The sequence below is a fragment of the Ammospiza caudacuta genome, chromosome 19 (assembly GCF_027887145.1).
Source record: "Ammospiza caudacuta isolate bAmmCau1 chromosome 19, bAmmCau1.pri, whole genome shotgun sequence".
Classification (NCBI taxonomy): domain Eukaryota; kingdom Metazoa; phylum Chordata; class Aves; order Passeriformes; family Passerellidae; genus Ammospiza; species Ammospiza caudacuta.
In genome coordinates this window covers 11,678,513-11,703,698 of record NC_080611.1, presented here as the reverse complement: position 1 = coordinate 11,703,698, position 25,186 = coordinate 11,678,513, and the positions used below count along the sequence as shown (strand labels likewise).

Below are 25,186 nucleotides of genomic sequence, written 5' to 3'. Positions count from 1 at the left end.
TTTTGGGAAGAAACCATGAAGATTTTGGGAAGAGCTATGTTTCATTGGGTACTGGCAGCGTGGAGCTGCTGGGCTCGGGGCTCCATTATACCCTCACACATCCCACATTTGAGTGCCTTTATCCATCCTCCATCCCTCAGGGGTGTCCTGTGAGCAATCCCAGCTCCTGGCAGTGACAGAATCCAAGGGAACGCACTGGGATCTCCTGGCTGTTCCCTCCTCCAGCCCTTCCTGCTGCTCCTGGGTGGGAATTGCCTCTTCCAGGGCCTGCAGCTGCCTGGGGCTGCCTGATCCTGATAAGGAGCTGGGAGTTAATGATTTGCTGCTCTCCTTGCATCACCAGCACGAGCTGTTCCTGGGCATCAACCCGCTCCAGTTTGTCAGCAGCAGCAAAACATTTCTGCCTCCTCCTCCTCCTCATGCTCCTCGTGCCTCTTTTTTTTTGTTAATTAATTCCAGGGGGATAATTGGGGTGCTGTAGTTCAGCTCTCCAGGTGGTGCTGGGAGAGGAAGGGGCCTGGCAAGGAAAGGTGAGGAAGGAGCTTTAAATGAGCCACACACCAAAAAAACCCCAAACAAACAAACAAACAAAAAACCAACCAACCTTTTGTTTGAATTGTTTTGGGGACTTGGAGCCCTAAAGGGGATGGGTTCCCTTTTATTGGAATTGTTTTAGGGACTTGGAGCCCCAAGATGAATGAGCTCCCCTTTATTGCCAGCAGGGAATCATTTTAGGGACTTGGAGATTTCCGTAAGGGGGATGAACTCCCTTTTATTGGAATTATTTTGGGGACTTGGAGCCCGAAAGGTGATGAGCTCCCCTTTTATTGGAACTGTTTTATACAATTGGAATTGTTTTATACAATTGGAATTGTTTTATTGGAATAGTTCTATAAAATCAGGTGGAGTTTTTAAAAAACGAGGTGGAATTCTATAAAATTGGGTGGAATTCTTTCAAATCAGGCAGAGTTCTTTAAATTCAGGTGGAATTCTTTAAAATTATGTAGTGTTCTTTAAATTCCATGGGAATGGAATTAATGGAACTTGGAGATTCCCTAAGGGGGATGAGCTCCCCTTTTATTGGAATTATTTTAGGGACTTGCAGCCCTAAAGGGGATGAGCTCCCCTCTATTGGAATTGTTTTATGGGCCTGGAGATTCCCTGAGGGGGATGAGCTCCCCTTTTTTTGGAATTGTTCTGGGGATTTGGAGATTCCCTAAAATGAATGAGGCTCCCCTTTATTGCCAGGGAATTGTTTTAGGGACTTGGAGTCCCAAGATGGATGAGCTCCCCTTTTATTGGAATTTTTCTATACAATTTGAACTGTTCTATTGGAATTGTTCTATAAAATCAGGTGGATTTCTTTAAAAACCAGGTGGAATTCTTTCAATTCAGGTGGAATTCTTTAAAATTAGGTGGGGTTCTTTCAATTCAGGTGGAATTCTTTAAAATTAGGTGGGGTTCTTTAAATCCCACTGGAATGGAATTAATGGAACTTGGAGATTCCCTAAGGGGGATGAGCTCCCCTTTTGCTGGAATTGTTTTAGGGACCTGCAGCCCTAAAGGGGATGAGCTCCCCTTTTATTGGAATTATTTTGGGGACTTGCAGCCTGGTTTTGGGCCTCTGTTTTCAGGCTGGGAGCAGCTTCTGGAGGAGGGGAGGGGATGGAACCCCCAGCCCCTGGGTGTTTGTGGGGAAAGGTTGGATCATTTGCTCCAGAGCTGGGAATGCCAATGGAAAGGATAAATTGATAATGACAGGAGGTGCCAAACTGCAGACTCTCGCTGCTAATTAATATTCATAGATGCCAGCTTTAGCAGAACATTAATTATGTATTTAATCAAGCCCTGTTTATTCTGGTTTTGCTTTGTACCTTGGGTGGCTGTTAAGCCGAAGACTTCAGATTAATTAAAATGTTACTGCTGTACCACAAATAACAATTAGTGAGGTGTGAGCTGAGCAGCTCTGCCTTTGTGTGGGGAGGGGAGGGAACACCCAGGACCCCCCAGGACCCCTCAGGACCCTCCCTGCCACCAGGGCTGGATCCTGGGGTGCTCCTGGGGGGCTCTGCCCTGCTCCCAGCTCTGCTGCCTGGTTTCAGGCTGCTGCAGGAGCCCCCCTGATCCTGGGCTGGATTTGGGGCTGGGGGTGAAGGGAAGGGGCTGTGGAGCAGATTCTGGGCTGCATTTGGGGTTGGGGATGGAATGAGGGGATTCTGGAGCAGATTTGGGGCTGTGGAGCAGATTTGGGCTGGATTTGGGGTTAGGGATGGAATGAGGGGGTTCAGGAACAGCTCCTGGGCTGGATTTGGGGTTGGGGATGAAATGAGAAGGTTCTGGAGCAGATTTGGGCTGGATTTGGGGCTGGGGGTGAAATGAGGGGGTTCTGGAGCAGCTCCTGCCCCCCTCCATTTGGGGCTGTGGAGCAGATTTGGGCTGGATTTGGGGTTTAGGGATGAATTGAGGGGTTCTGGAGCAGATTTGGGCTGGATTTGGGGCTGGGTATGAACTGAGGGGGTTCTGGAGCAGCTTTGGGCTGCAGGGAGGGGCTGTGGAGCAGATTTGGGCTGGATTTGGGGTTTAGGGATGAAATGAGGGGTTCTGGAGCAGATCTGTGCTGCAGGGAGGGGCTGTAGAGCAGACTTGGGCTGGATTTGGGTTTGGGTATGAAATGAGGGGGTTCTGGGGCTGCAGGGGGATCCGAGCAGGCCCAGGCTCCGTGCTGTGCTGGCAGATTGCAGTTCCTGCAGGAAAGGGAGGTGATTTCCAGGCTGCTGCTTTGTCATTAGCAGAAATTGATTGGATTCCCCCTCATGGGGACGGGGCTGGGGCTCCCCAGGGAAGGGCAACGAGTGCCAGATTGCATCTCAATTACCAGCAGCTCTGATCCTTGATATGAAAATTCTCCCAGCCCCATTAAAAACGCTGGGAACGCTCATTTGGAATTATCTTTGGTGGGGCTGCTGAAACTGAGGCTGTTTTCCAATTGTTGCCTTTAATGAGGGTTTGGGGGCCTGCTGGGGCTCAGCAGAGCCACTTTGGCTGCTCCCATCCATCTGCCTCGTCTGGGGGATGCCCCTGCTGGAATTCCAGCATCCCTGCTGCTCCTGGAGCACCCCATCCCTGCTGGCAGGGTGAGGAAGAGGAGGAAGAGGCAGCCTGGCATCCCCAGGAGGATGCAGGAAAGGGATGCTGTCATCCTCCTCCCCTTACTTTTATTTCCTGTGAGGAACTTGTGATCCAGGCAATAAATCCCTGAAATTCAAAATTCATCCCTTCAACCATTCCCCCGCCCCAACGTTTCCCTTGCACGGAGATTTCACGGCACACCAAATGATTTCCAATGGGAAATTAAGCAGAAGGTGAAGCCCTGGAGCTGGAAAATTCTGTGGGATTTGAGGGAATGGAGCAGGAATTCCAGGGAATGGAGCAGCAATTCAGAGAGGGACACAAGTGACATTCTCAGGAAACAGGTGACATTCTCAGGTGAGGAATGAAGGTGCCATCCCCAGATTTGGGTGATGTTCTCAGTAAAGGGCGCAGGTGACATTCTCAGGTGACATCCCCAGGGCTCAGGTGACATTCTCAGGTTTGGGTGATGCTCTCAGTGAAGGACACAGGTGACACTGTCAGGGCTCAGGTGACATTCTCAGGTGAGGGACACAGGTGACATTCTCAGCTGCTGCTCCCAGGCTGGTTTTGGCTCCTTTTGGCTCTGTGGTCCCAGCTCAGCTCCCTCAGGGCTCCCTCTGCAGCTGAAGGAAAATCACATTTTCCATGGTGGGCAGTTTCCCTCAGGCTGTTGAAGGGGACAGGGGTGTCTCTGATGTCCCCCTGTCCCCAGCTCATCTGTCACCACCTCATCCGGAGGCAGCCACTGAGAACACATCAATGTTTTGTCAGCAGCACAGCCAGCAAGGTGACAAAAGGCAATTAAACCCAGGATTTTCAGCAGCAAAAGACAATTAAACGCAGGATTTTCAGCAGCTGGGATGAAAAATTCCACTGAAATATTCATGTGGGAGCTGCTTCCCTGCCTTGTCCCCACCAGAGCTCAGGTCTGTCACGTTAAACTCGCTGAGCAGTGGCCTGAGAAAGCATTTGTGTGCTGGGAATGAAAGTTTAAATATCTCTGATGGATTCAGGTGCTGTGGGGTCAGGAGAGCTCAGCTCCAGCTGAGCCAGGCCCTGCTTTAGCTCAGGTCTGCTCTGGGAATTTGGGAATTTGGGAAAGAGTCCTGGGCTTGCAGAGAAGCATTCCCAGGATGGAGGAGCTTGGGGGTGTTGGGCAGTTGCTGGAGTTCTTTAAAATCAGGTGGAGTTCTTTCAAAATCAGGAATTCTGTAAAATCAGGTGGATTTCTTTCAAATCAGGTGGTGTTCCTTAAAATTCAGGTGGAGTTCTTTAAATCCAGGTGGAATTCTATAAAAATCAGGCGGAGTTCTTTAAAATCAAGTGGAATTCTTTCAAAATCAGGTGTTCTCTAAAATCGGGTGGAATTCTTTAAATTCAGGTGGAGTTCCTTAAAATCAGGTGGAGTTCTTTAAAAATCAGATGGAGTTCTATAAAATCAGTGTAATTCTTTAAAATCAGGTGGAGTGGTTAAAAACCAGGTATAATTCTATAAAATCAGGTGTAATTCTTTAAAATCAGGTGGAGTTCTATAAAAATCAGGTGAAGTTCTTTAAAATCAGATGGAGTTCTATAAAATCAAGTGGAATTCTTTCAAAATCAGGTGTTCTCTGTAATCAGGTGGAATTCTTTAAAATTGGGTGGAATTCTTTCAAATCAGGTGGAATTCTTTAAAAATCAGGTGGAGTTCCTTAAAAATCAGGTAGAGTTTAAAATCAGGTGGAGTTCTTTAAAAATCAGGTGTAATTCTATAAAATCAGGTGGAATTCTTTAAAAATAAGGTGGAGTTGTTTAAAATCAGGTGGAGTTATTTGAAATTCAGGTGGAGTTCTATAAATTCAGGTGAAATTCTTTAAAAATCAGGTGGAGGTTGAGCTGCCAGCTCCTGCTCAGCTGCTGCAGCTCCGTGGAATTGAACTGAGCATTGAAATGAGGATTTGCTTCTGTGGGAGGAGGAGAAGAGAGGAGAGGGTGGGCTGAGGGTGAGGATGGCTCTGAGGGGGTTAAACCAGGATCAGCAATGAGCAGGAATCTCCTCCTGCCTCCCCAACCCCACCTGAACGCCCCCAAACCCCTCAGGTGCTGCCGCAAACCTGGAGAATCCCTGGGATCTGCTAATCCTGGAGCAATAATGACAAAATGGTGATTCCTGGAGAGCCCTGGGGCTTCACACAGCTCTGAGTGGCAGAGCTTAAACTCTTGGAGAAATCCAGAGCTCATTATGGCAGGATTAATTTCCCACTAGGAGCTGAGCAGCTCTTCCCAGGGCAGGATGAATTATGGATGAGAGCTTGGCAGCAGAAAGGAGAATTTCCCTGGGCTGGGGCAGGGGGAGCAGCTCCAGAGCATCCATGGGAGGGGATGGGGGCACCCCCAGCTCTGGCAGGGCCTGGGGGGCCACAGGGATGCGGGATGGGCAGGTCCTGAGGGGTTTGGGAAGTGTTTGAGCTGTGGGATTGCAGGTCCTGCCGGATTTGGGATCGCTGAGCATGGTTTGGGATCGCTGAGCAGGGTTTGGGAACTCTTTGTGCTGTGGGATGGGCAGGTCCTGCAGGATTTGGGATCGCTGAGCAGGATTTGGAATCACTGGGCAAGATTTGGGAACTCTTGGTGCTGTGGGATGTGCAGGTCCTGCAGGATTTGGGATCACTGGGCAGGATTTGGGAAGTGGTTTTGCTATGGGATTGCAGGTCCTGCAGGATTTGGGATCACTGAACAGCATTTGGGAATTCTTGGTGCCTTGGGATGTGCAGGTCCTGCAAGATTTGGGATCACTGAGCAAAATTTGGGATCGCTGAGCAGGATTTGGGATCACTGGGCAGGATTTGGGAAGTGGTTTTGCTATGGGATTGCAGGTCCTGCAGGATTTGGGAACTCTTTGTGCTGTGGGATATGCAGGTCCTGCAGGATTTGGGATCACTGAGCAGAATTTGGGAGGTTGGTGCTCTGGGATGTGCAGATCCTGCAGGATTTGGGATCACTGGGCAGGATTTGGGATCGCTGGGCAGGATTTGGGATCACTGGGCAGGATTTGGGAAATGTTTTTGCTGTGGGATTGCAGGTCCTGCAGGATTTGGGATCACTGAGCAGGATTTGGGAGGTTGGTGCTCTGGGATGTGCAGATCCTGCAGGATTTGGGATCACTGGGCAGGATTTGGGAAGTGTTTTTGCTGTGGGATGTGCAGGTCCTGCAGGATTTGGGATCACTGAGCAGGATTTAGGCCGATTTTGGTTCCATCCAGGCAGATTTTGGGTCCATCCAGGATCTTTTCCAGAGCTGTGCCCCAGTTCTGTGAGCCCCTGCCACTGGGGGATTTTAGGGCCAATGTTTTGGGATTTTTGGGATCTCCTTGCCCTGTTTTAGGGCTGGCTCTGAGGAGCTGCCAGTGTTCAGCTGTGGCTCAGGGATGGGAATGTTGTGGTTATCCCAGGCTCTGCTGCTTTTCCTGCTGTTTCCAAGGCAACTGGGAACTCTCAGGGCCACAGACACACCCAGGGTGCCCTTCCCACCTGCTGGAATGCTCACCTGAGCCCTCCTTGCAGGCTGGAAAATCCCTCCAGCTTTGGTTCTGACCTCTGAATTCCCCACCCCAAAAATGGGGATTTTAAACCCCAAAATGGGGATTTTAAACCACCCAAAATAGGGATTTCAACCCCAAAAATGGAGATTTCAAACTCCAAAAATAGGGATTTAAACCCCCCAAATGAGGGTTTTAAAGCCCCCCAAAATTGGCGATTTTAAACCCCAAAAATGGGGATTTTAAACACCATAAATGGGGAGTTTAAACCCCAAAAATGAGGATTTTAAACCAAAGTGAAAAAAATACCAAGGCTTTGGTGCTTTCTGAAAAACAGTTTGGTTTTTTTTTTTGGTTTTTTTTTTTTTTTTTTTTTTTTTTCTGGGAAGGCTTTTCAGCTGTTTTCCTTGGGGTTTATGGGATTAACTGTATTTAAAATTATGGGATTAACTGTATTTAAAATTATGGGGTTAGCTGTAACACACAATAATCTGCGGGGCGGGGATTTTCAAATGGAATTTGGGTTTCCTGTGCGTGCAGCCTGTCCCTGCAGTGCTGTGCTGGATTTGGGGCACAGCTGGGAGCCTGGCCCTGGTTCACTTCAGCTCCTGGGGGGTTCCTGGGACAAACTGAGCTTTGGTTCTGCTGGAATTCACCAAGTTCTGCTGAGCCTGAGCCCTTTGGAGCTGCTTGGCTCCTTGGTGAAATCCCATTGCAGCTGCAGGAGATTGGGGATTGGGATCTTTTCCCTTTCTTGGCACTCATCAATCCAGAACCTTCTCCCCGTGCTGGGTCCAGGGTGGGCAGTGCTGGGTGGAATTCTCCTGAGAAGCCTCAGAGGAAAAGAAAAACAATGATTATCTGCTGCTGTGGGATGCAACAGGGGCATCTGTGATTGGTCTCGTGGGGTTGTGTTTAATTAACGGCCAGTCACAGTCAGCTGGCTCGGACTCTCTGAGAGACACAAGATTTTATTATCCCCTTTCCTTTCCTTTCCTTTCCTTTCCTTTCCTTTCCTTTCCTTTCCTTTCCTTTCCTTTCCTTTCCTTTCCTTTCCTTTCCTTTCCTTTCCTTTCCTTTCCTTTCCTTTCCTTTCCTTTCCTTTCCTTTCCTTTCCTTTCCTTTCCTTTCCTTTCCTTTCCTTTCCTTTCCTTTCCTTTCCTTTCCTTTCCTTTCCTTTCCTTTCCTTTCCTTTCCTTTCCTCCTTCTGATGAAATCCTTTCTTCTATTCTTTTAGTATAGTTCTAATGTATCATTTTCTTTTAATATAATATATATCATAAAATAATAAATGAGCCTTCAAGATTCTCATCTCTTCCCTCATCCTGGGACCCCTGCAAACACCGCCACCACACAGGGCTGCACCTCACTGGTCCTCACTGGTGTTTCCCTGCCGTTTCAGAGGGCCTGGCAGTGGGAGTTGGCTTTGGAGCTGTTGGGAAATCGCAGTCTGCCACATTCCAGAGTGCCAGGTAAGAGCTGATCCTGCTTTTGGTGGGTTCCTTTGCCTCTCTGGGATCGCTGGGGAGAGGCACTGAGTGTCCCCGTGGGTGCTGCTGGCCCTCAGGAGGGGCACGCAGGGATTTTGGTGTGTCCATCACCTCCCTTCTCCCGTTGAAGGGAAAATAAACCTGGAGTGGAGCTGGGGAAATGGGAGGAAAGGATTAATAAACCTGGAGTGGAGCTGGAAAAAATGGGAGGAAGGGATGATAAACTGGAGCAGAGCTGGAGAAACAGGAGCAAGGGAAAATAAACCTGGAGAAATGGGAGGAAGGGGAAATGGACCTGGAGAAATGGGAGGAAGGGGTGACAGACCCGGAGCTGGGCTGCAGGAACGGGAGGAGAGGATAATGAACCTGGAGAAACGGGAAGAAAGGAAAAAAAATCCTGGAGCAGAGATGGAGAAACAAGAGGAAGGGAAAATAAACCTGGAGAAAGGGGAGAAAGGGATAATGAACCTGGATAAATGAGAGGAAGGGATGATAAACCTGAAGTGGAACTGGAAGAAATGGGAGGAAAGTATAATAAATGTGGAGCAGAGCTGGAGAAGCTGGAGGAAGGGAAAATAAACCTGGAGAAATGGGAGGAAGGGAAAATAAACCTGGAGAAATGGGAGGAAGGGATGATAAACCTGAAGCAGAGCTGGAGGAAAGGAAATGGACCTGGAGAAACGGGAGGAAGGGGAAATAAAGCTGGAGGAAGGGATAATGAACCTGGAGAAATGGGAGGAAGGGAAAATGGACCTGGAGGAACGGGAGGAAGGGGAAATAAAGCTGGAGGAAGGGATAATGAACCCGGAGAAATGGGAGGAAGGGGAAATGGAACGGGAGGAACGGGAGGAAGGGGTGACCGACCCGGAGCGGGGCTGCAGGGGCTGCCGAGGCTTTGGCTCCTCTCGGTGGCCGCCCTGCTCACGGCAGCTCCTGCTGGCCCTGCCCGCGTTCTGCTTTTCCCTGGCGCTTGAGGCTCTTCTGGCTCCCGAGGAGAACGGGATCGGCTTTGGGGAGAAATTCCTCCCGGTGAGGGTGGGGAGGGCGCCGGGTCCCTGCAGGGTCCCAGACCAGGCTGGGGCAGACCTGGGAGGGGTCCCTGGGTGGATCTTTGAGGTCCTTTCCATCCCAAACCGTTCCATGATTCCTGCTGAGGGATCTGTGGGGTCCCACAGCTGATTTTGAGTCCATCCAGGCAGGTTTTGAGTCCATCCAGGCAGATTTTGGGTCCGTCCAGGAGGATTTTGGTCTATCCAGGTGCATTTTGGCTCCATCCAGGCTGTCCAGCCCTTTCTCTGTCCAGGCTCAAGCTGTGCCCCACAAAGGCACATCCCAAACCTTCCATTCCCATTCCCTGTGCCATCCCAGAGCCCAGGGAGAAGAGGAGGGTCCTCCAGCTTTACTCCTTGGGATTAAAGAGCAGGATCCTCCAGCTTTACTCCCTGTGAGTAAAGAGCAGGATCCTCCAGCTTTACTCCCTGTGAGTAAAGAGCAGGATCCTCCAGCTTTACTCCCTGTGGGTAGAGAGCAGGATCCTCCAGCTTTACTCCCTGTGGGTAGAGAGCAGGATCCTCCAGCTTTACTCCCTGTGAGTAAAGAGCAGGATCCTCCAGCTTTACACCCCGGGAGTAAAGAGCAGGATCCTCCAGCTTTACTCCCTGTGGGTAGAGAGCAGGATCCTCCAGCTTTACACCCCGGGAGTAAAGAGCAGGATCCTCCAGCTTTACTCCCTGTGGGTAGAGAGCAGGATCCTCCAGCTTTACTCCCTGTGAGTAAAGAGCAGGATCCTCCAGCTTTACTCCCTGTGGGTAGAGAGCAGGATCCTCCAGCTTTACTCCCTGTGGGTAGAGAGCAGGATCCTCCAGCTTTACTCCCTGTGGGTAGAGAGCAGGATCCTCCAGCTTTACTCCCTGTGAGTAAAGAGCAGGATCCTCCAGCTTTACTCCCTGTGGGTAGAGAGCAGGATCCTCCAGCTTTACACCCCGGGAGTAAAGAGCAGGATCCCCCAGCTCCCCTCAGCTCTGGCAATAAAAGGCTCTTCACAAAGGCAGCAGAGCTGCAGCAAAAGGAGATTTTGGATGTGCTGGATCAGCTCAGGCACCCCGGGAATGCCTGGGATCTGGGAGGGTGCTGGGATTCCCCATCCTCCCCAGGATCCTGGGATTTCTCATCCCACCCATCATCCCAGCTCATCCAGGACCCCGGGGTTCCCCTGCTGTCCATCATCCAGCATCCCGGGATTCTCCAGCCATCTCGGGATTCCCCTCCCGGCCCTTGCCGGGATTCTCTGCGTTTCTTTGCTGCCACCGGGTGTTCGGCTCCGCTCCTGCGCCCGGGACCCTCCGGGATGCTCCGGGAGCTGCGGCGGGATCAGAGCCCCCGGGAGGGATTTCCACACGTGGGGAGAACACACGGAGAGCCTGGGGATGGGAATGAGAACGGGGGTGGGAACGGGAACCAGATGGAGCTGGAGCTGCTGGGAGCAGCACGGGCGGGATTGGAAAGGGACACACAGGGGACAAGCAGGGCACAGGCAAATCCTGAATCTGCCCCTCCCAAATCCTGAAACTGCATCTCCCAAATCCTGAATCAGCATCTCCCAGATCCTGAATCTGCATCTCCCAAACCCCAAATCAGCATCTCCCAAATCCTGAATCTGCATCTCCCAAACCCCAAATCAGCATCTCCCAAATCCTGAATCTGCATCTCCCAAATCCTGAAACTGCATCTCCCAAATCCTGAATCTCCACCTTCCAAATCCACAGGATTCTGGAACTGGTGGCAGGGAAGGATCCTGGTCCTCTTGGCATCCTGATATCCCTGAGTCCTGGCATTTCTGCCCCTGAATCGGCATCTCCAAAATCCCAAATCTTCCCCTCCTGAATCCTAAATCGGCATCTCCAAAATCCCAAATCAGCACCTCCCGAATCCTGAATCTGCATCTCCCAAATCCTAAATCAACATCTCCCAAATCCTGAATCTGCATCTCCCAAATCCTGAATCTGCATCTCCCAAACCCCAAATCTTCCCCTCCCAAATCCGAATCTGCATCTCCCAAACCCCAAATCTCCATCTCCCAAATCCTGAGTCAGCATCTCCCAAACCCCAAATCTCCATCTCCCAAATCCTGAGTCAGCATCTCCCAAATCTTCCCCTCCCAAACCCCAAATCTGCCCCTCCCACACCCCCAGGAGCTGTTTCTGTCTGCAGGAGCCCATCCCTGTGCGAGCGCACGAACCCCGAATCTGATTCCTACTCAGATTTGAATCCAAATCAGATTCAAAGCTCAGGAAGAGCTTTGCTGCTTCCTGAGGATTTTTTCCTAAAAATCCTTCACATTTCCAATGGGAACAGGTTTGCTCCAGGCTCTCTGTGGGTGCAGGGGAAATTCAGATTTTTGATGGAGCGGATTTACCTTGGGAGTTCCCATGGACCATGCACCCCCGTGCTCAGTTTCCTGCATGAAATCTCTGTTGGGACAGAGGGGAAAGGAGCAGAGTGAGCAGGGGAGGGATGGAAACAGAATTATTCCCCCCTGGATGCGCTGGGGATGTTCCTCCAGCCCACACAATGGTTTCCATTCGTGCTGGGAGTGCTGGGATCTGCTGTGCCCACGGGTTTGTTTCCTGTCCAGCAGAGGAGCCCCGGCCTCGCAGGGCAGCCTTTGAGCTGGGCTTGGAAAATGTTATTGCATGGGACAGACTGTGCCTCCCGCGCTGGGTCTGTCAGGCTGGGGAAAAAAAAGGAGAAAAGAAAAAAAAAAAAAAAAGGGAAAAATGAAAAAAAAAAAGAAAAAAAAAAAGAAAAAGTTAAAGGGAAAAAAGGAAAAAAATAAAAAGGAAAAAAGTAAAAAAGGAAAAAAAAAAGGGAAAAAAGGGGAAAATAAAGGAAAAAATAAAGGGGGAAAAAAAGGAAAAATAAAGGAAAAAAGAAAAAAAAAGAAAAAATAAAAAAAGGAAAAAATAAAGGAAAAAAGGAAGAAAAAGGGAAAAAAATAAAGAGGAAAAATAAAGGAAAAATGGAAAAAAGGGAAAACAAGGAAAAAAGAGAAAAAATAAAGGAAAAAAGGAAAAAGAAAAAATAAAAAAAGGAAAAAAATAAAGGGAAAGAAAAAAGGAAGAAAAAGGATAAAAGGGGAAAAAAGGAAAAAGATAAAGGAAAAAAGGGAAAAGAAGGAAAAAAAGAAAGAGAAAAAATAAAGGGAAAAAAAGGAAAAAAAGGAAAAAAGAAAAAAAAAGGAAAAGGGGAAAAAGGAGAAAAAAGGAAAAGAGGGAAAAAAAGAAAAAAAGGAAAAAAAGGGGAAAAGAAAAAAAGAAAAAAATAAAGGGAAAAAAGGAAAAAAAAAAGAAAAAAAAAAAAGAGGTTTGATTAATATGGGGAGATTGAAAGCAGGCAAAAATCTGTGTTCTGCTGTGTTTTCTGGGGATGAGTGGGAGTCTCTGTGGCACAGGACACTGTGGGGTTTCCCTCTCACCCTCACCGGTCTGGCTCTGCTGGGGATGGATCCAGAGAGAGCCAAAGATCCTCAGCTGGGGCTGGATCCTCCTCTGCCAGAGCCAGGAACAGCTCCAGGGAACCCCCAGAGCTGAAATCCCCACCTTCCCTCACGTCCTTGGGTTATCACATCCCAGAGTGGGGATAAATCCATAAATCCTCATTTTGAATGCCTGATTTTGGCAATAATCCCTGGTGTTATCTCACATCCCTGGCTTATCAGGGATAAATCCTCATTTTAAATCCCTGGTTTTGGCATTGATCTCTGGTTTTACCACACATCCCAGATTTATCACACATCCTTGGTTTTATCGCACATCCCTGATTTTGGCGTTCATCCCTGGTGTTATCTCACATTCCTGGTTTATCAGGGATAATTCCTTATTTTAAATCCCTGATTTTGGCATTAATCCCTGGTGTTATCTCACATCCCTGGCTTATCAGGGATAAATCCTCATTTTAAATCCCTGGTTTTGCCATTGATCTCTGGTTTTACCACACATCCCAGATTTATCTCACATCCCAGATTTATCACACATCCCTGGTTTTATCGCACATCCCTGATTTTGGCGTTAATCCCTGGGTTATCACACATCCCTCTTTTTATCACACATCCCTGTTTTTATCACACATCCCTGATTTTGGCATTAATCCCAGATTTTATCACACATCTCTGGGTTATCAGGGATAAATCCTCATTTTGAATCCCTGATTTTGGCATTAATCTCTGGTTTTATTGCACACCCCTCTTTTTATCCCATATCCCAGGTTTATCACACGTCCCTATTTTTACCCCATCCCTGTTTTTCTCTCTATGTTCAGTTGGGCTTTGATTCCCTGTGGGTTCTTTCCAGGAAGGAAAATCAGATTTGTTAACCCTCCTCATTCTCCTCCCCTTTTATTTCCTGTAAGGAATGTGGGATCCAGGCAATAAATCCCTAAAATCCACCCCTGAAACCCCACCCCAACATTCCCCTTCCACTGGGATTCCAGGCCCACCAAACCATTTTTAATTGAAATGTGCTCCCAGTTGGAATATCCAGACAAAAAACAGAGGATTGGTGTTTTCTGCATGGAGCCATAAACGTTAATTGGGAATTTTTATAGGTGCCCCACAGTCCCAGCCTTGCTTTTAGACCACCCAGCTTCTGTGGGTGTCTAAATAAAAAAAAATATAAAATTTCAATAACCTTGATAAAGTTCTGTATGTCCCTACCCCACATCAATGCAGCCACCTCGTTAAATCCCATTTTATTTAAGGCTGGCCCGCTATGAATATGTAAAAAATTGAAATTATTTGCAGGGTGATGCTGTTTAAAATAGAATTAATGAGGTCTCACGTGAGGATTTTGGGTATTTAAAAGGATCTGGATATTTAAAAATATCTTAAAGTATTAAAAAACAGGGGGGTGAGGGTTTAACTGGAGCCTCCTGGTGCTGCTGGAGTTGGGAGAGGCTGCCAGGGAAGGGTGGCCTTGGGTTTGTGCTGGAAAATGGAGAATTCCTGTCAGGAATCAGCCCTGGCCAGGGGGGAGCTCCTCCATCCCCACAGACTTGGATTTTCAGGGTTGGTGCAGATCTCTTGTAGCAGTTTGGGGGCATTCCTTGGTCTTCAACCAGCTGGGAAAGGGAATATTTGGGAATATTTAGGAATATTTGGGAATATTTGGGAATATTTGGGATGTCTCATGTTGATCCCTTTCCTTTTTCCTCTGGAAAAGGGAATATTTGGGAATATTTGGGATGTCTCATGATCCTTTTCCTTTTTCCTCTGGAAAAGGGAATATTTGGGAATATTTTGAAATATTTTGGAATGTTTGGGAATATTTAGGATGTCTTACGTTGATCCTTTTCCTTTTTCATCTGGAATATTTTGGAATATTTGGGATGTCTCATGTTGATCCTTTTCCTTTTTCCTCTGTAATATTTGGGAATATTTGGGATGTCTCACGTTGATCCCTTTCCTTTTTCCTCTGGAAAAGGGAATATTTGGGAAAATTTAGGAATATGTGGGAATATTTGGGATGTCTTACATTGATCCTTTTCCTTTTTCATCTGGAATATTTGGGAACATTTGGGATGTCTCACGTTGATCCCTTTCCTTTTTCCTCTGGAAAAGGGAATATTTTGGAATATTTGGGAATATTTGGGATGTCTGATGTTGATCCCTTTTTCTTCTGGAAAAGGGAATATTTGGGAATATTTAGGATGTCTTACGTTGATCCTTTTCCTTTTTCATCTGGAATACTTGGGAACATTTGGGATGTCTCACGTTGCTCCCTTTCCTTTTTCCTCTGGAAAAGGGAATATTTTGGAATATTTGGGAATATTTGGGATGTCTCATGTTGATCCCTTTTTCCTCTGAGAAAGGGAATATTTGGGAATATTTGGGATGTCTCCTGTTGATCCCTTTCATTTTTCCTCTTGCAGAGGGAATGTTTTGGATGTCTCACAATATAAAATCCAGGGGAGGAGGATGAGTGGGTGAGCAAACCTCATGTGCAGCGCTGGGGCTGCTCCTGGAGGATCCTGGGGCTGCTCGGGGCACAGGGAAGAGCTCCTGAGCCGGGGGCAGAGCTGAACCTTCCCCTGAGGCTGGCTCAGAAACCAAACAGAGCCCGGAATGGGCAGATAAGGGGCAGGGATGGAAGAGGGCAGGGGATCAGCAGGGCCTGAGCAGTGGGGCCCGTCCATCCGTGGGGTCTGGCGGGGTTCCCTGCCCTGGCTGAGCTCCATTTGGGTCCCCTGTGCCCACCCAGGGAGGTTTGGGACCGGGCTGGGACCTTTGCAGGTCTGGGTTGTGCTCTTCTCCCCAGGGACAAGGGACAGCAGGAAATCACCTCAAGTCACACCAGGAGAAGTTTAGGATGGACACTGGGACAATTCCAGCCTGGAAAGGGTGTCCAGCCCAGGGCAGTGCTGGAGTCCCCATCCCTGGAGGGGTTAACAGATAAGTGGCACTTGGGGACATCCGTGGTGGCCTTGGCAGTGCTGGGAAAACAGCTGGATCTGGTGATCTGCAGGGTCTTTTCCTTAAATTAAAGCAATTCTGTGTTCCTGGGGTGGCTTTCACCCCAAATCCAGCCCTGGGGGAGGTGAGGGGTGAATCACCCAGGGGGTGTGTTTTCCATGGAGGGGATGGTGGAGGAGCAGGTGAAGCACCCGGGGCTCACCTTGAAAAGGCTGAGCTGGAGCAGAGGCTGGACAGAGTTACAGAATAAATTTATTTATTAAAAGGGTTTATTAAAAGGATCTCCTCAATGGATCCACTTTGGGCAGCACAAGAGCCCGGCCAGGGCTGCACCCAAGATGAACCAAAATGGACTCAGAGTCAGGAATTTTCACACTTTTATAAGTTTTGCTCCATTTCCATATTGGGGTTCATTGTCCCATTGCAGCTCCAGGTGATGCAGTCCCACCCTCACAGATTGCTCCCCTCAATTCCCTGTCGTTTGCACTTTTTGGGCCATTTTGAGCCTTTTTGTTGTTTGCATTTTTGGGGCTGAAGCTGCAGCGGTGTCCTTGGTTGTGGGGCTGGGCAAGGATAAGGCAGGGAAGGAGAAGCTCTGTGGGACAGGGTTTAAGAGGGGAGAAGCTGTGTAGAACAGGGTTTTACTGGGGAGCAGCTCTGTGGAACAGGGGAGAACAGGGAAGGAGCAGCTGTGTGGTAAACTCTGTGTAGAACAGGGTGTAAGCTGGGTGTTAAACTCTGTGTGGAATAGGGTCTAACAGGGGAGAACAGGGAAGGAGCAGCTGTGTGGTAAACTCTGTGTAGAACAGGGTCTAACAGGGAAGCAGCTGCTTGGAACAGGGTTTAACAGGGGAGCAGAAGGAAGGAGCAGCTGTGTGGAACAGGGTCTAACAGGGGGAACAGGGAAGGAGAAGCTGTGTAGAACAGGGTCTAACAGAGGAGCAGCTGTGTAGAACAGGGTCTAACAGGGTCTGACAGGGAAGCAGCTGTTTGGAACAGGGTCTAACAGAGGGAACAGGGAAGGAGAAGCTGGGTGTTAAACCCTGTGTGGAGCAGGGTCTAACACGGGAGCAGAGGGAAGGAGCAGCTGTGTGGAACAGGGTTTAATAGGGGAGAACAGGGAAGGAGAAGCTGTGTAGAACATGGTTTAACTGGGGAGCAGCTGCTTGGAACAGGGTCTAACAGAGGGAACAGGTAAGGAGAAGCTGGGTGTTAAACTTGTGTGGAACAGGGTCTGACAGAGGAGCAGAAGGAAGAAGCAGCTCTGTGGAACAGGGTTTAAGAGGGGAGAACAGGGAAGGAACAGCTGTGTAGAACAGGGTCTAAGAGGACCAGCTGTTAGGAACAGGGTCTAACAGGGAAGCAGCTGTTAGGAACAGGGTCTAACAGAGGAGCAGCTGTTTGGAACAGGGTCTAACAGGGAAGCAGCTGTTAGGAACAGGGTCTAACAGAGGAGCAGCTGTTTGGAACAGGGTCTAACAGGGAAGCAGCTGTTAGGAACAGGGTCTAACAGAGGAGCAGCTGTTTGGAACAGGGTCTAACAGGGAAGCAGCTGTTAGGAACAGGGTCTAACAGAGGACCAGCTGTGTAGAACAGGGCCTAACAGGGAAGCAGCTGTTTGGAACAGGGTCTAACAGAGGAGCAGCTGTTTGGAACAGGGTCCAACAGGTAGGGCAGGTCCGGGGAAAGGGCCCCGTGAGCTCCTTCCCACCTGCAGCCCTGATCAAACACCTCTGCGGGCGGCCGGCCCGGGGGCAGCCGTGATGCAATCGCAGCAGCCCCAAACAATCGCTTCTTTCAGGCACCGATAACAATCCCAACAGTATGGAAGGGCTGCCATGCAAGAATACACATGCACATTCTCCACTGCGGGGAACTGAAAGCCCGAGTGAAAAGGGGCTTGTTAAGAATATGTAGCCTGCTTTCATAATCACTCCCTCAAAGAATGGGCCCTTGAAAACAAGGCTTTAGGCTTATAGAAGGCTTTCTGTGCCTTGACCTTGCAAATATGCAGAGATGCCAACTTTTTTTTTTTTTTTTTTTTTTTTTTTTTTTTTTTTTGCAAGTGAACTTGGAGTTTCTCAGCGTGGAGCCGGAGCAGTTGGCAGCAGAGGGGGGCAGGAGCTCCAGCCTGGGATGTTCCATGGGGAACCCCAACAGCAGGGCGTGGATTCACCTTTCCTTCCCCAAAAACTGGGCTCTGCTGCGTGGCAGGACGGGCCAAGGGCAGGGCAGAGCTCTGGGGGTTCTGTGTCCAGTTTGGAGCAGTTTTAGGGGATTTGGTTGTCCCATGGCTGTCATTGACCTGGTTTTACAGACGGGGAAGTTGAGGCAGAGCTGGGAAAGGCAACACATCCAGTGTGTGTCGGGCCCTTGGTGCTTCCAAGGACACCGAGGCTGTTGTAGCCACGTGGAGGAGTCACCCCGGGGACGTTTCTGTGCTGTGACAGAGCCTGGGGACACTGTGGCACATCCCCAGGCAGAGTCTGGTGGGATTTTCCCTGGATGTGTTTCTGTGGGACCAGCTGAGGTTTGCAGGTTGGGGATGAGCTGCAGGTTGTCCTGCCCCATGCACAGAATCCCAGCATCACCGAGGTTGGAAAAGCTCTCCAAGGTCCAACCTGTGCCTTGTCCCCACCTTGTCACCAGCCCAGAGCACCCAGTGCCACATCCTTGGGGTGGCAAAAATCCGACCAGGTGGGATCTGAGTCCCCCACCTCTGTACCCCTTTCCCCACCTTTCTTCTCCTCTCTTTGGGACCCCAAACCCTTCACCCCATGGGTTTTCGTGGTGGCTCATGGCTGTCCCCCGTGTCCCCGTGTCCCTGTGCCACCCGGGTGTCCCTGTGCTGTTTTTATCAATGTGTTCCCTCGCTGCAGCAGCAGCAGCCGGGGGAAGCCTTCCAAGAGTCCGCACCTATTCCCGTCAAAAGGCGCCTTTGTTCCCCGGACACAATGACACAGTGACACAATGCGGCTTTGATCGCTCCTGCTGCCCCGGGGCTGCCGCGGGGGAACGAAGGAGGGAGGGGATGGCCCTGGGGATGGAGTGTTGCTTGAGATGGGGATATCCTTTGGGATGGAGTGTCCTTTGGGATGGAAATATCCCTTGGGATGGAGTGTCCTTTGGGATGGAAATATCCCTTGGGATGGAGTATCTCTGGGATGGAGTGTCCTTTGGGACAGGATATCCCTTGGGGTGGACGTATCCCTTGGGATAGGATGTCCCTTGAGATGGAGAATCCCTTGGGATGGAGTATCCTTTGGGACAGGACATCCCTTGGGACAGGACTGTCCCTTTGGATGTGCTGTCCTTTGGGATGGAAATATCCCTTGGGATGGAGTATCCCTTGGGACAGGAGTATTCTCGGACGGGAGTGTCCCTTGGGACGGGAGTGTCCTTTGGGATAGGAATATCCCTTTGGATGGAGTGTCCCTCAGGATGGAGTGTCCCTTGGGATGGGATGTCCCTTGGGATGGAGTGTCCCTTGGCATGGAGTGTCCCTTGGCATGGAGTGTCCCTTGGGATGGGATATCCCTCAGGATGGAGTGTCCCTTGGGATGGGATATCCCTCAGGATAGGATGTCCCTTGGGATGGGATGTCCCTTGGGATGGGATATCCCTCAGAATGGGAGTGTCCCTTGGGATGGAATATCCCTTGGGATGGAATATCCCTTGGGATGGGATATCCCTTGGGATGGAGTGTCCCTTGGGATGGGATATCCCTTGGGATGGGATATCCCTCAGAATGGAGTGTCCCTTGGGATGGGATGTCCCTCGGGATGGAGTGTCCCTTGGGATGGGAAATCCCTCAGGATGGGATGTCCCTTGGGACTGAGTATCCCTCAGGACAGGACTTGGGACAGGATATCCCTTAGGATGGGTTTATTTGCAGCATGGAGGTGAATGCCATTTCTGCCTCCTGCCCAGAGCAGGGGTGGCTCCCTTGGGGCAGTGACCCTAGGAAAGCATTGGGAATGTTCAGGTGTTCCCTTGGCACGGAGCTCTCCTCGTGCCCAGGGGATCAGTGTCCTTGGCGGGGCTCACATTTCCTGGGAATGGGGATAAAATCCTGCCCTGGGCTGGGCATTCATGGCAGCCCCAGCTGTAGGGCTGGGACTGCTTTTGGGGAGCCCACGTGGATTGTCCTGGGGCTGATTCTTGGTCTTGGAAAGCCCAGATGGATTGTCCTGGGGTTGTCCTGGTTTTTGGGAAACCCATATGGATTTTCTGGGGGTTATTAACCCAGGATTTTCTGGTTTTGGGGAGTTCTTGGTTTTGAGAAGCCCAGATGGATTGTCCTGGGCTTATTCCTGGTTTTGGGGAGCCCACATGGATTATTCTGAGGTTGTCCCTGGTTTGGGGTTATTCCTGGTTTGGGGAAGCCTGGGCAGATTGTCCTGGGATTATTCCTGGTTTTGGGGAGTTCTTGGTTTTGGGGAGCCCCCATGGATTGTCCTGGGGCTGTTTCTGGTTTTGAGGAGCCTGAGTGGATTGTCCTGGGGTTGTTCCTGGTTTTGGGATTCCACATGGATTGTCCTGGGGTTGTTTCTAGTTTTGGGGAGCCCACATGGCTTGTCCTGGGGTTATTCCTGGTTTTGGGGAGCCCACATGGCTTGTCCTGGGGGATGTGTGGGAAGAAGAGCACAAGAGGACAGACCCAACCCCTGATGGGTCCCTCCTGGCTCTGCCCCATCCCATCCCTCCCTCCTGCCCCTCGGGGGTCAGCCTGGGGGTCCCAATTCCCGCTGGGATCGGGATGGGGGGAGCTCCTCACACAGACCCCTCCATTCACAACTCCCTCCCTGCTCATTTTTCGTGGCCAGGAGCAGCAATAGCTGCTTTGTGCTGAGCCAGGGAAGGAGGGGAAAAACCCAGCCCCAGAGCGCAGACAGCGGCTGCAGTGTTTTCCTGCAGGGATGGTTTTCCCCCTCCGTCCTCCCTCTCTTTGCTGGAATAATGTTTGTGATTGTGATGGCCTGTCCTGCCCAGGGAAAGCCCAGAGCCTCTCCCCCTCCCCTCCCCTGCTCTGGAAACCCTGGGAGAAGTTTAAACAACCCCGAGAGGTTTTTTCTCACCGGGCTTATTTTACTCGTAGGAAACGAGGGGGTGTAAAGAGGGAGCTGGCGGCTGTTGGCAGAGCAGGACTGAGCTGGGAGAGGCTCTGGGGGTCACTCAGAGCCCAAACCCTCCCTGCTGGAGCCCCCAAGGGTGGTCCCACTCTTGGTGTCCCCCAGTGCCACCAACGGAGCCCAGCAAAGGTGGAGAAATTGGAGAAAGGCTCCCAGGGTGGGACAGAGATGTGTGGGGAGCCCATGGCACAAACGCGAGCCCTTTTTGGTGCCTGAAACGTTCCTCCAAAATCCCAAACTCCTGCAGATGTGGAAGGGAGGGAGGTGGATGTGCCAGCCATGCACAGCTCCAGCAAAAACCAAATTTTTCCCTGTGAGGACAAAATCCCTCCCTGAGAGGGTGGGGATGCCCTGGGATGGAATTCCCAGAGCAGCTGTGGCTGCCCCTGGATCCCTGGCAGTGCCCAAGGCCAGGCTGGAGCAGCCTGGCAAAGCTGGAGGTGTCCCTGCCGTGCCAGGGGTGGGATGGGATGGGATGGGATTTAAAATCCCTTCTCACCCAAAGCATTCCAGGAGTCTGGGATTCCCTGACTGATGCACAGCCCCGCTCTCCCCTCTGCTGAGTTTGATGCTGGAATTTCCAAAGTGTTCCCTTTCCATGGGATGTGAGAGGGGGGAAAAGAGGGAGAGCAAAAAAAAGGGAAAGCAGAAAGAGAGGGAAAGCAGAAAGAGAGGGAATGTTGCAGCTCCCGGGAATCCTCGGGCTGAAATCCCTCCAGAGCCTCCCAGGACAAGCTCTGGGGGATGGAATTTGCTGGGATCCTGTTAAATCTGGGCACTGGGGCTGGGAGCATTTCCACTGAATCTTTAATTGTGTCCCTTTTTCCCAGTAGCTTATCCCAGGCTGAGCTTTGCACCTAACATAAATAAATTGATCTATTTGTGCTTTTTTTAGGAATTTAGCCATTGGGATTGGCATCCAGAACTTCCCAGAGGGCCTGGCTGTCAGCCTGCCCCTGCGTGGCGCGGGATTTTCCACCTGGAAAGCGTTCTGGTGAGCTCTGCTCCCGGGAAAGGAGCCTCCTCCAGCAGCCCCTCCTGCCTCTGATCCTCCCCACATCCATGGGATGGAGCCCTTGGGATGGGATTGCTCTGGGTCTGCTGTGTTCCCTCTGGTGCTGCAGCTCTCCAGCACTGTTCTGCTCCTTCCACACCCTCCGGGCTCAGATCCCAGACCCTGGATCCCAGGGATGCATCCCTGATCAACCATCACATCCCAGGGATGAATCCCTGATCCCAACAATCACCAATCCCAGGGATGAATCCCTGATCCCAACCATTGCCTCATCCTGGGGCTGAATCCCTGATCCCAGCAATCACCAGGTCCAAGGGATGCATCCCTGATCCCAGCAATTCTTCAGGGCTGTGCTGGGCTCCAGATCCTGCACTGCCTTTATTTATTTATGTTTTTTTATGTCCCTTCATTTTTATTTCCCTTCAGGCTGCATTTCAACCCCACTTCTATTTTTTCCCCTTTTCCCAGAGGTGCAAAATCCAAGGGCACAAACCCTGGGAGCAGGAGCTGCGTTCCTGCCCCTGCCCTGCTCCGGGTGATGGACGGAGGGAGGGAAGGATCCCAAACTGCTCCAAAGTTTTGTTTTCCTTTCCTCCCACCCACCTCTTTCAGTGCTGGGACTTGCAGCAGGATTGCTGCTGCTGGGAAGGGAATTCCCATGGTCCAGAGGGCTGGGAAAGAAAAGGACTGGGCAGGATGTGGCTTTATCCTGCTTGAGGCTGGGGCCAGGCTGGGACTGAGTTGTGCTGATTGGAAATGTTCCCTCTGCCTGGGAGCTGGATCCCCAAATCACACAGAGCTGCTGAGGGCAGGAATTAGATCCTGCCTGAAAAACTCAGCTGGGAAAATGTCAAAATTGTTCTGTCAAACCCTTTCCTGTCGCCATAATCCAGGTGTGGCAGTGTCCGACTCCTCCGAGGCGCGGGGAACAGGGACACAGTGGGAATGGGGTGGTTTGAGCCCCCTGATCCCTTTGGGATGGCTGTGCCAGCCCTGCCCCAGCTCTCCAGGGCTGTTCTGGCTGTTTGTCCGGCAGGTATGGGCAGCTGAGCGGGATGGTGGAGCCCCTGGCCGGGCTCCTGGGCGCCTTTGCCGTGGTGCTGGCGGAGCCGCTCCTGCCCTATGCGCTGGGGTTTGCTGCTGGAGCCATGGTGTACGTGGTGATGGACGACATCATCCCCGAGGCACAGACCAGGTGAGACCCCCCTCTCCTCTGGGGAGGTCCCACTTACCCCTGGGAACAAGGAGGGTCCGTGGGAAGGGGGAGTTTGGGAGCAGAGGGCATAGAAACACCCAGCCAAGGCAGGGAAGTGGAGATGTGTGGTGGTGTTCACAGGGGCCACAGGACGAGGGAAGAGATGAGAATCTGACTCCATGTTTCTGAAAGCTGATTTATTATTTTATTATATATATTATATTAAACTATACTAAAATAATAGAAGAAAAGATTTCATCAGAAGGCTTGAAAGGAAAGGAATGGAATGGTAATAAAATCTTGTGACTGACCAGAGAGTCTGACACAGCCAGACTGTGATTGGCCATTAATTAGAAACAAGCGCATGAGACCAATCCCAGATGCACCTGTTGCATTCCACAGCAGCAGATAACCATTGTTTGCATTTTGTTCCTGAGGCCTCTCAGCTTCTCAGGAGGAAAAATCCTAAAGAAAGGATTTTTCATAAAATGTGTCTGCGACAGAGATGGGTTCTGCTCCTTGGCTGGATGGAGAGTCTGGGAATCCTCCAGGCAGCAAGCTGAGAGAAAAGGGGAAAATTATCCCGTGGAGATGGGGTTTGGGATCCCAGGGGGTCAGGATGCAGCCGAGGGATTGCTGAGGTCCCTCCCCATGCCAGGGAATGGCCCCCATGGGCAGGAGGGTTTGGGATCATCGGGGCTGGCATGGGACATGAGCAGCATTCCCTGCTCCAACATTCCCCGCTCCAACGTTCCCCTGTCCCCTCTCCCTGCAGTGGCAACGGCAAGTTGGCATCCTGGACCTCCATCCTGGGCTTTGTGGTGATGATGTCCCTGGACGTGGGGCTGGGCTAGGGCAGAGCTGCATTGCCCGGAGGACACAGCAGAGCCCCGCGCCGCGGGATCGGAGCCGCGCACGCCTCGGCCCGGGACTGGATCTGTACATAGAATTTTGGGATCTGGTTTGGTGTTGATTTCCTCTGATTTTGTATCTCCCCCTCCCCTCTGAGTTCCTGGCGATGGTTTCCAAGCACAAATACGGGTGGGTCCTCCCAGATCCTGGTTGGGGTTTCCTCTTGGGAGGGGCGTTGGATGAACGCTGGGCTGGTTTCTCCAGGGAATTTGGGATTTTGATCCTCTCTGTTCTGGCAGAGGTTGGGAATTCCCTGCCCTGTGTGGAGGCTGGTCTGGGGTCTTGAAATGGAGTAATCTCCTTATGGAGTGTGGAATTGCACCCTTTTTTGGGAAGGCTGAAGGCATTGGGGCTGTGATGAGCCATGGGATCACAGGTCTTCCACACCCTGCTGCTCCTCAGGAACGCTGCAGGGATTGCTTTGGATGCATGGAGATAGTCCAGGCAAATAAAGATGAATTTTCTTGGGATCTCTGCAAGAGGGAAATGTCATTTTTTCCTGAATGTGTCTCAGAGGGGCACTGCTCCAACGTGTCCAATGTTCTGGGGTTTTCTATAGGAAAAACCCCAAAAAAGGAGGATTTGAGTGTTTTCCATGCATTCCATGTGGAGCTGTCTGGGCTGCCCAAGGGATTCTGGATTTCAGCTGCTGCTTCCAGCAATCAGAACTCCCTGAAGGGCCAAGCCAGGGTTCTCCTGCTCACCTGCAGGAAGGGCAGGAGCAGAGCCAGCACCGGGGCATTCCGGGATGAATGGATTAATAAATCCCTCAGGACGGATTAATTATCCCACTGGAGATAATTCAGAACCATTCATGGACAGAAGCATGCATGGACATTCCTGCCTCTTCTCCTGCTGCTTCCCAAGCATTTCTTGTGGAATGGCTCTTCCTGAGAGGTGAGGATTGATCCCCAATCCTGGATTGGGCAGGCTGGGGGGTGAATCCTGCCCATCCCCGTGCCAGCCTTGGGGGATGCTGCAAATCCCGGCAACCCCTCGCTCCAATCTCCAGCACAAAGAGCTTCCCTAAACCCTCCTGTGGGATTATTTGGATCACCTGGCTGCTCAGTCCCTCTGGAATTGGGGCTGGGATGTCCTGGATCCCCCTTGAGTCCCCCCAAAGGGAACAGGCTGGAGTAATCTGAGCTCTCCATTTTGTTCAGTCCTTGTTTTTGGGATGGATTTCCTTTGTGTGTCCCTCTGGATGATCCAAAGCTCCTGTTTGCTGATGGATTTGACCTTTTAACTGTGATTGCTTCCAATAAATGGGAAATGGAGTTTGCACAGGGTTGTTTCCATGCCATAAATCCACGGATTGGATCCTCCT

General features: G+C 50.6%; 1 protein-coding gene across 1 annotated transcript in view; it reads left to right on the top strand.

Moving 5' to 3' along the window:
* Positions 1 to 24,718, top strand: part of SLC39A11 (solute carrier family 39 member 11) — a 63,728-nt gene extending 39,010 nt beyond the window's left edge. The window contains exons 7-10 of the mRNA XM_058817534.1: positions 8,053 to 8,122; positions 21,633 to 21,731; positions 22,789 to 22,947; positions 23,723 to 24,718. Of these exons, the coding sequence (XP_058673517.1) occupies positions 8,053 to 8,122; positions 21,633 to 21,731; positions 22,789 to 22,947; positions 23,723 to 23,801 (407 nt within the window). The 3' untranslated portion in view covers positions 23,802 to 24,718. The remainder of the gene's footprint in view (positions 1 to 8,052; positions 8,123 to 21,632; positions 21,732 to 22,788; positions 22,948 to 23,722) is intronic.
* Positions 24,719 to 25,186: the final 468 nt, after the last annotated feature.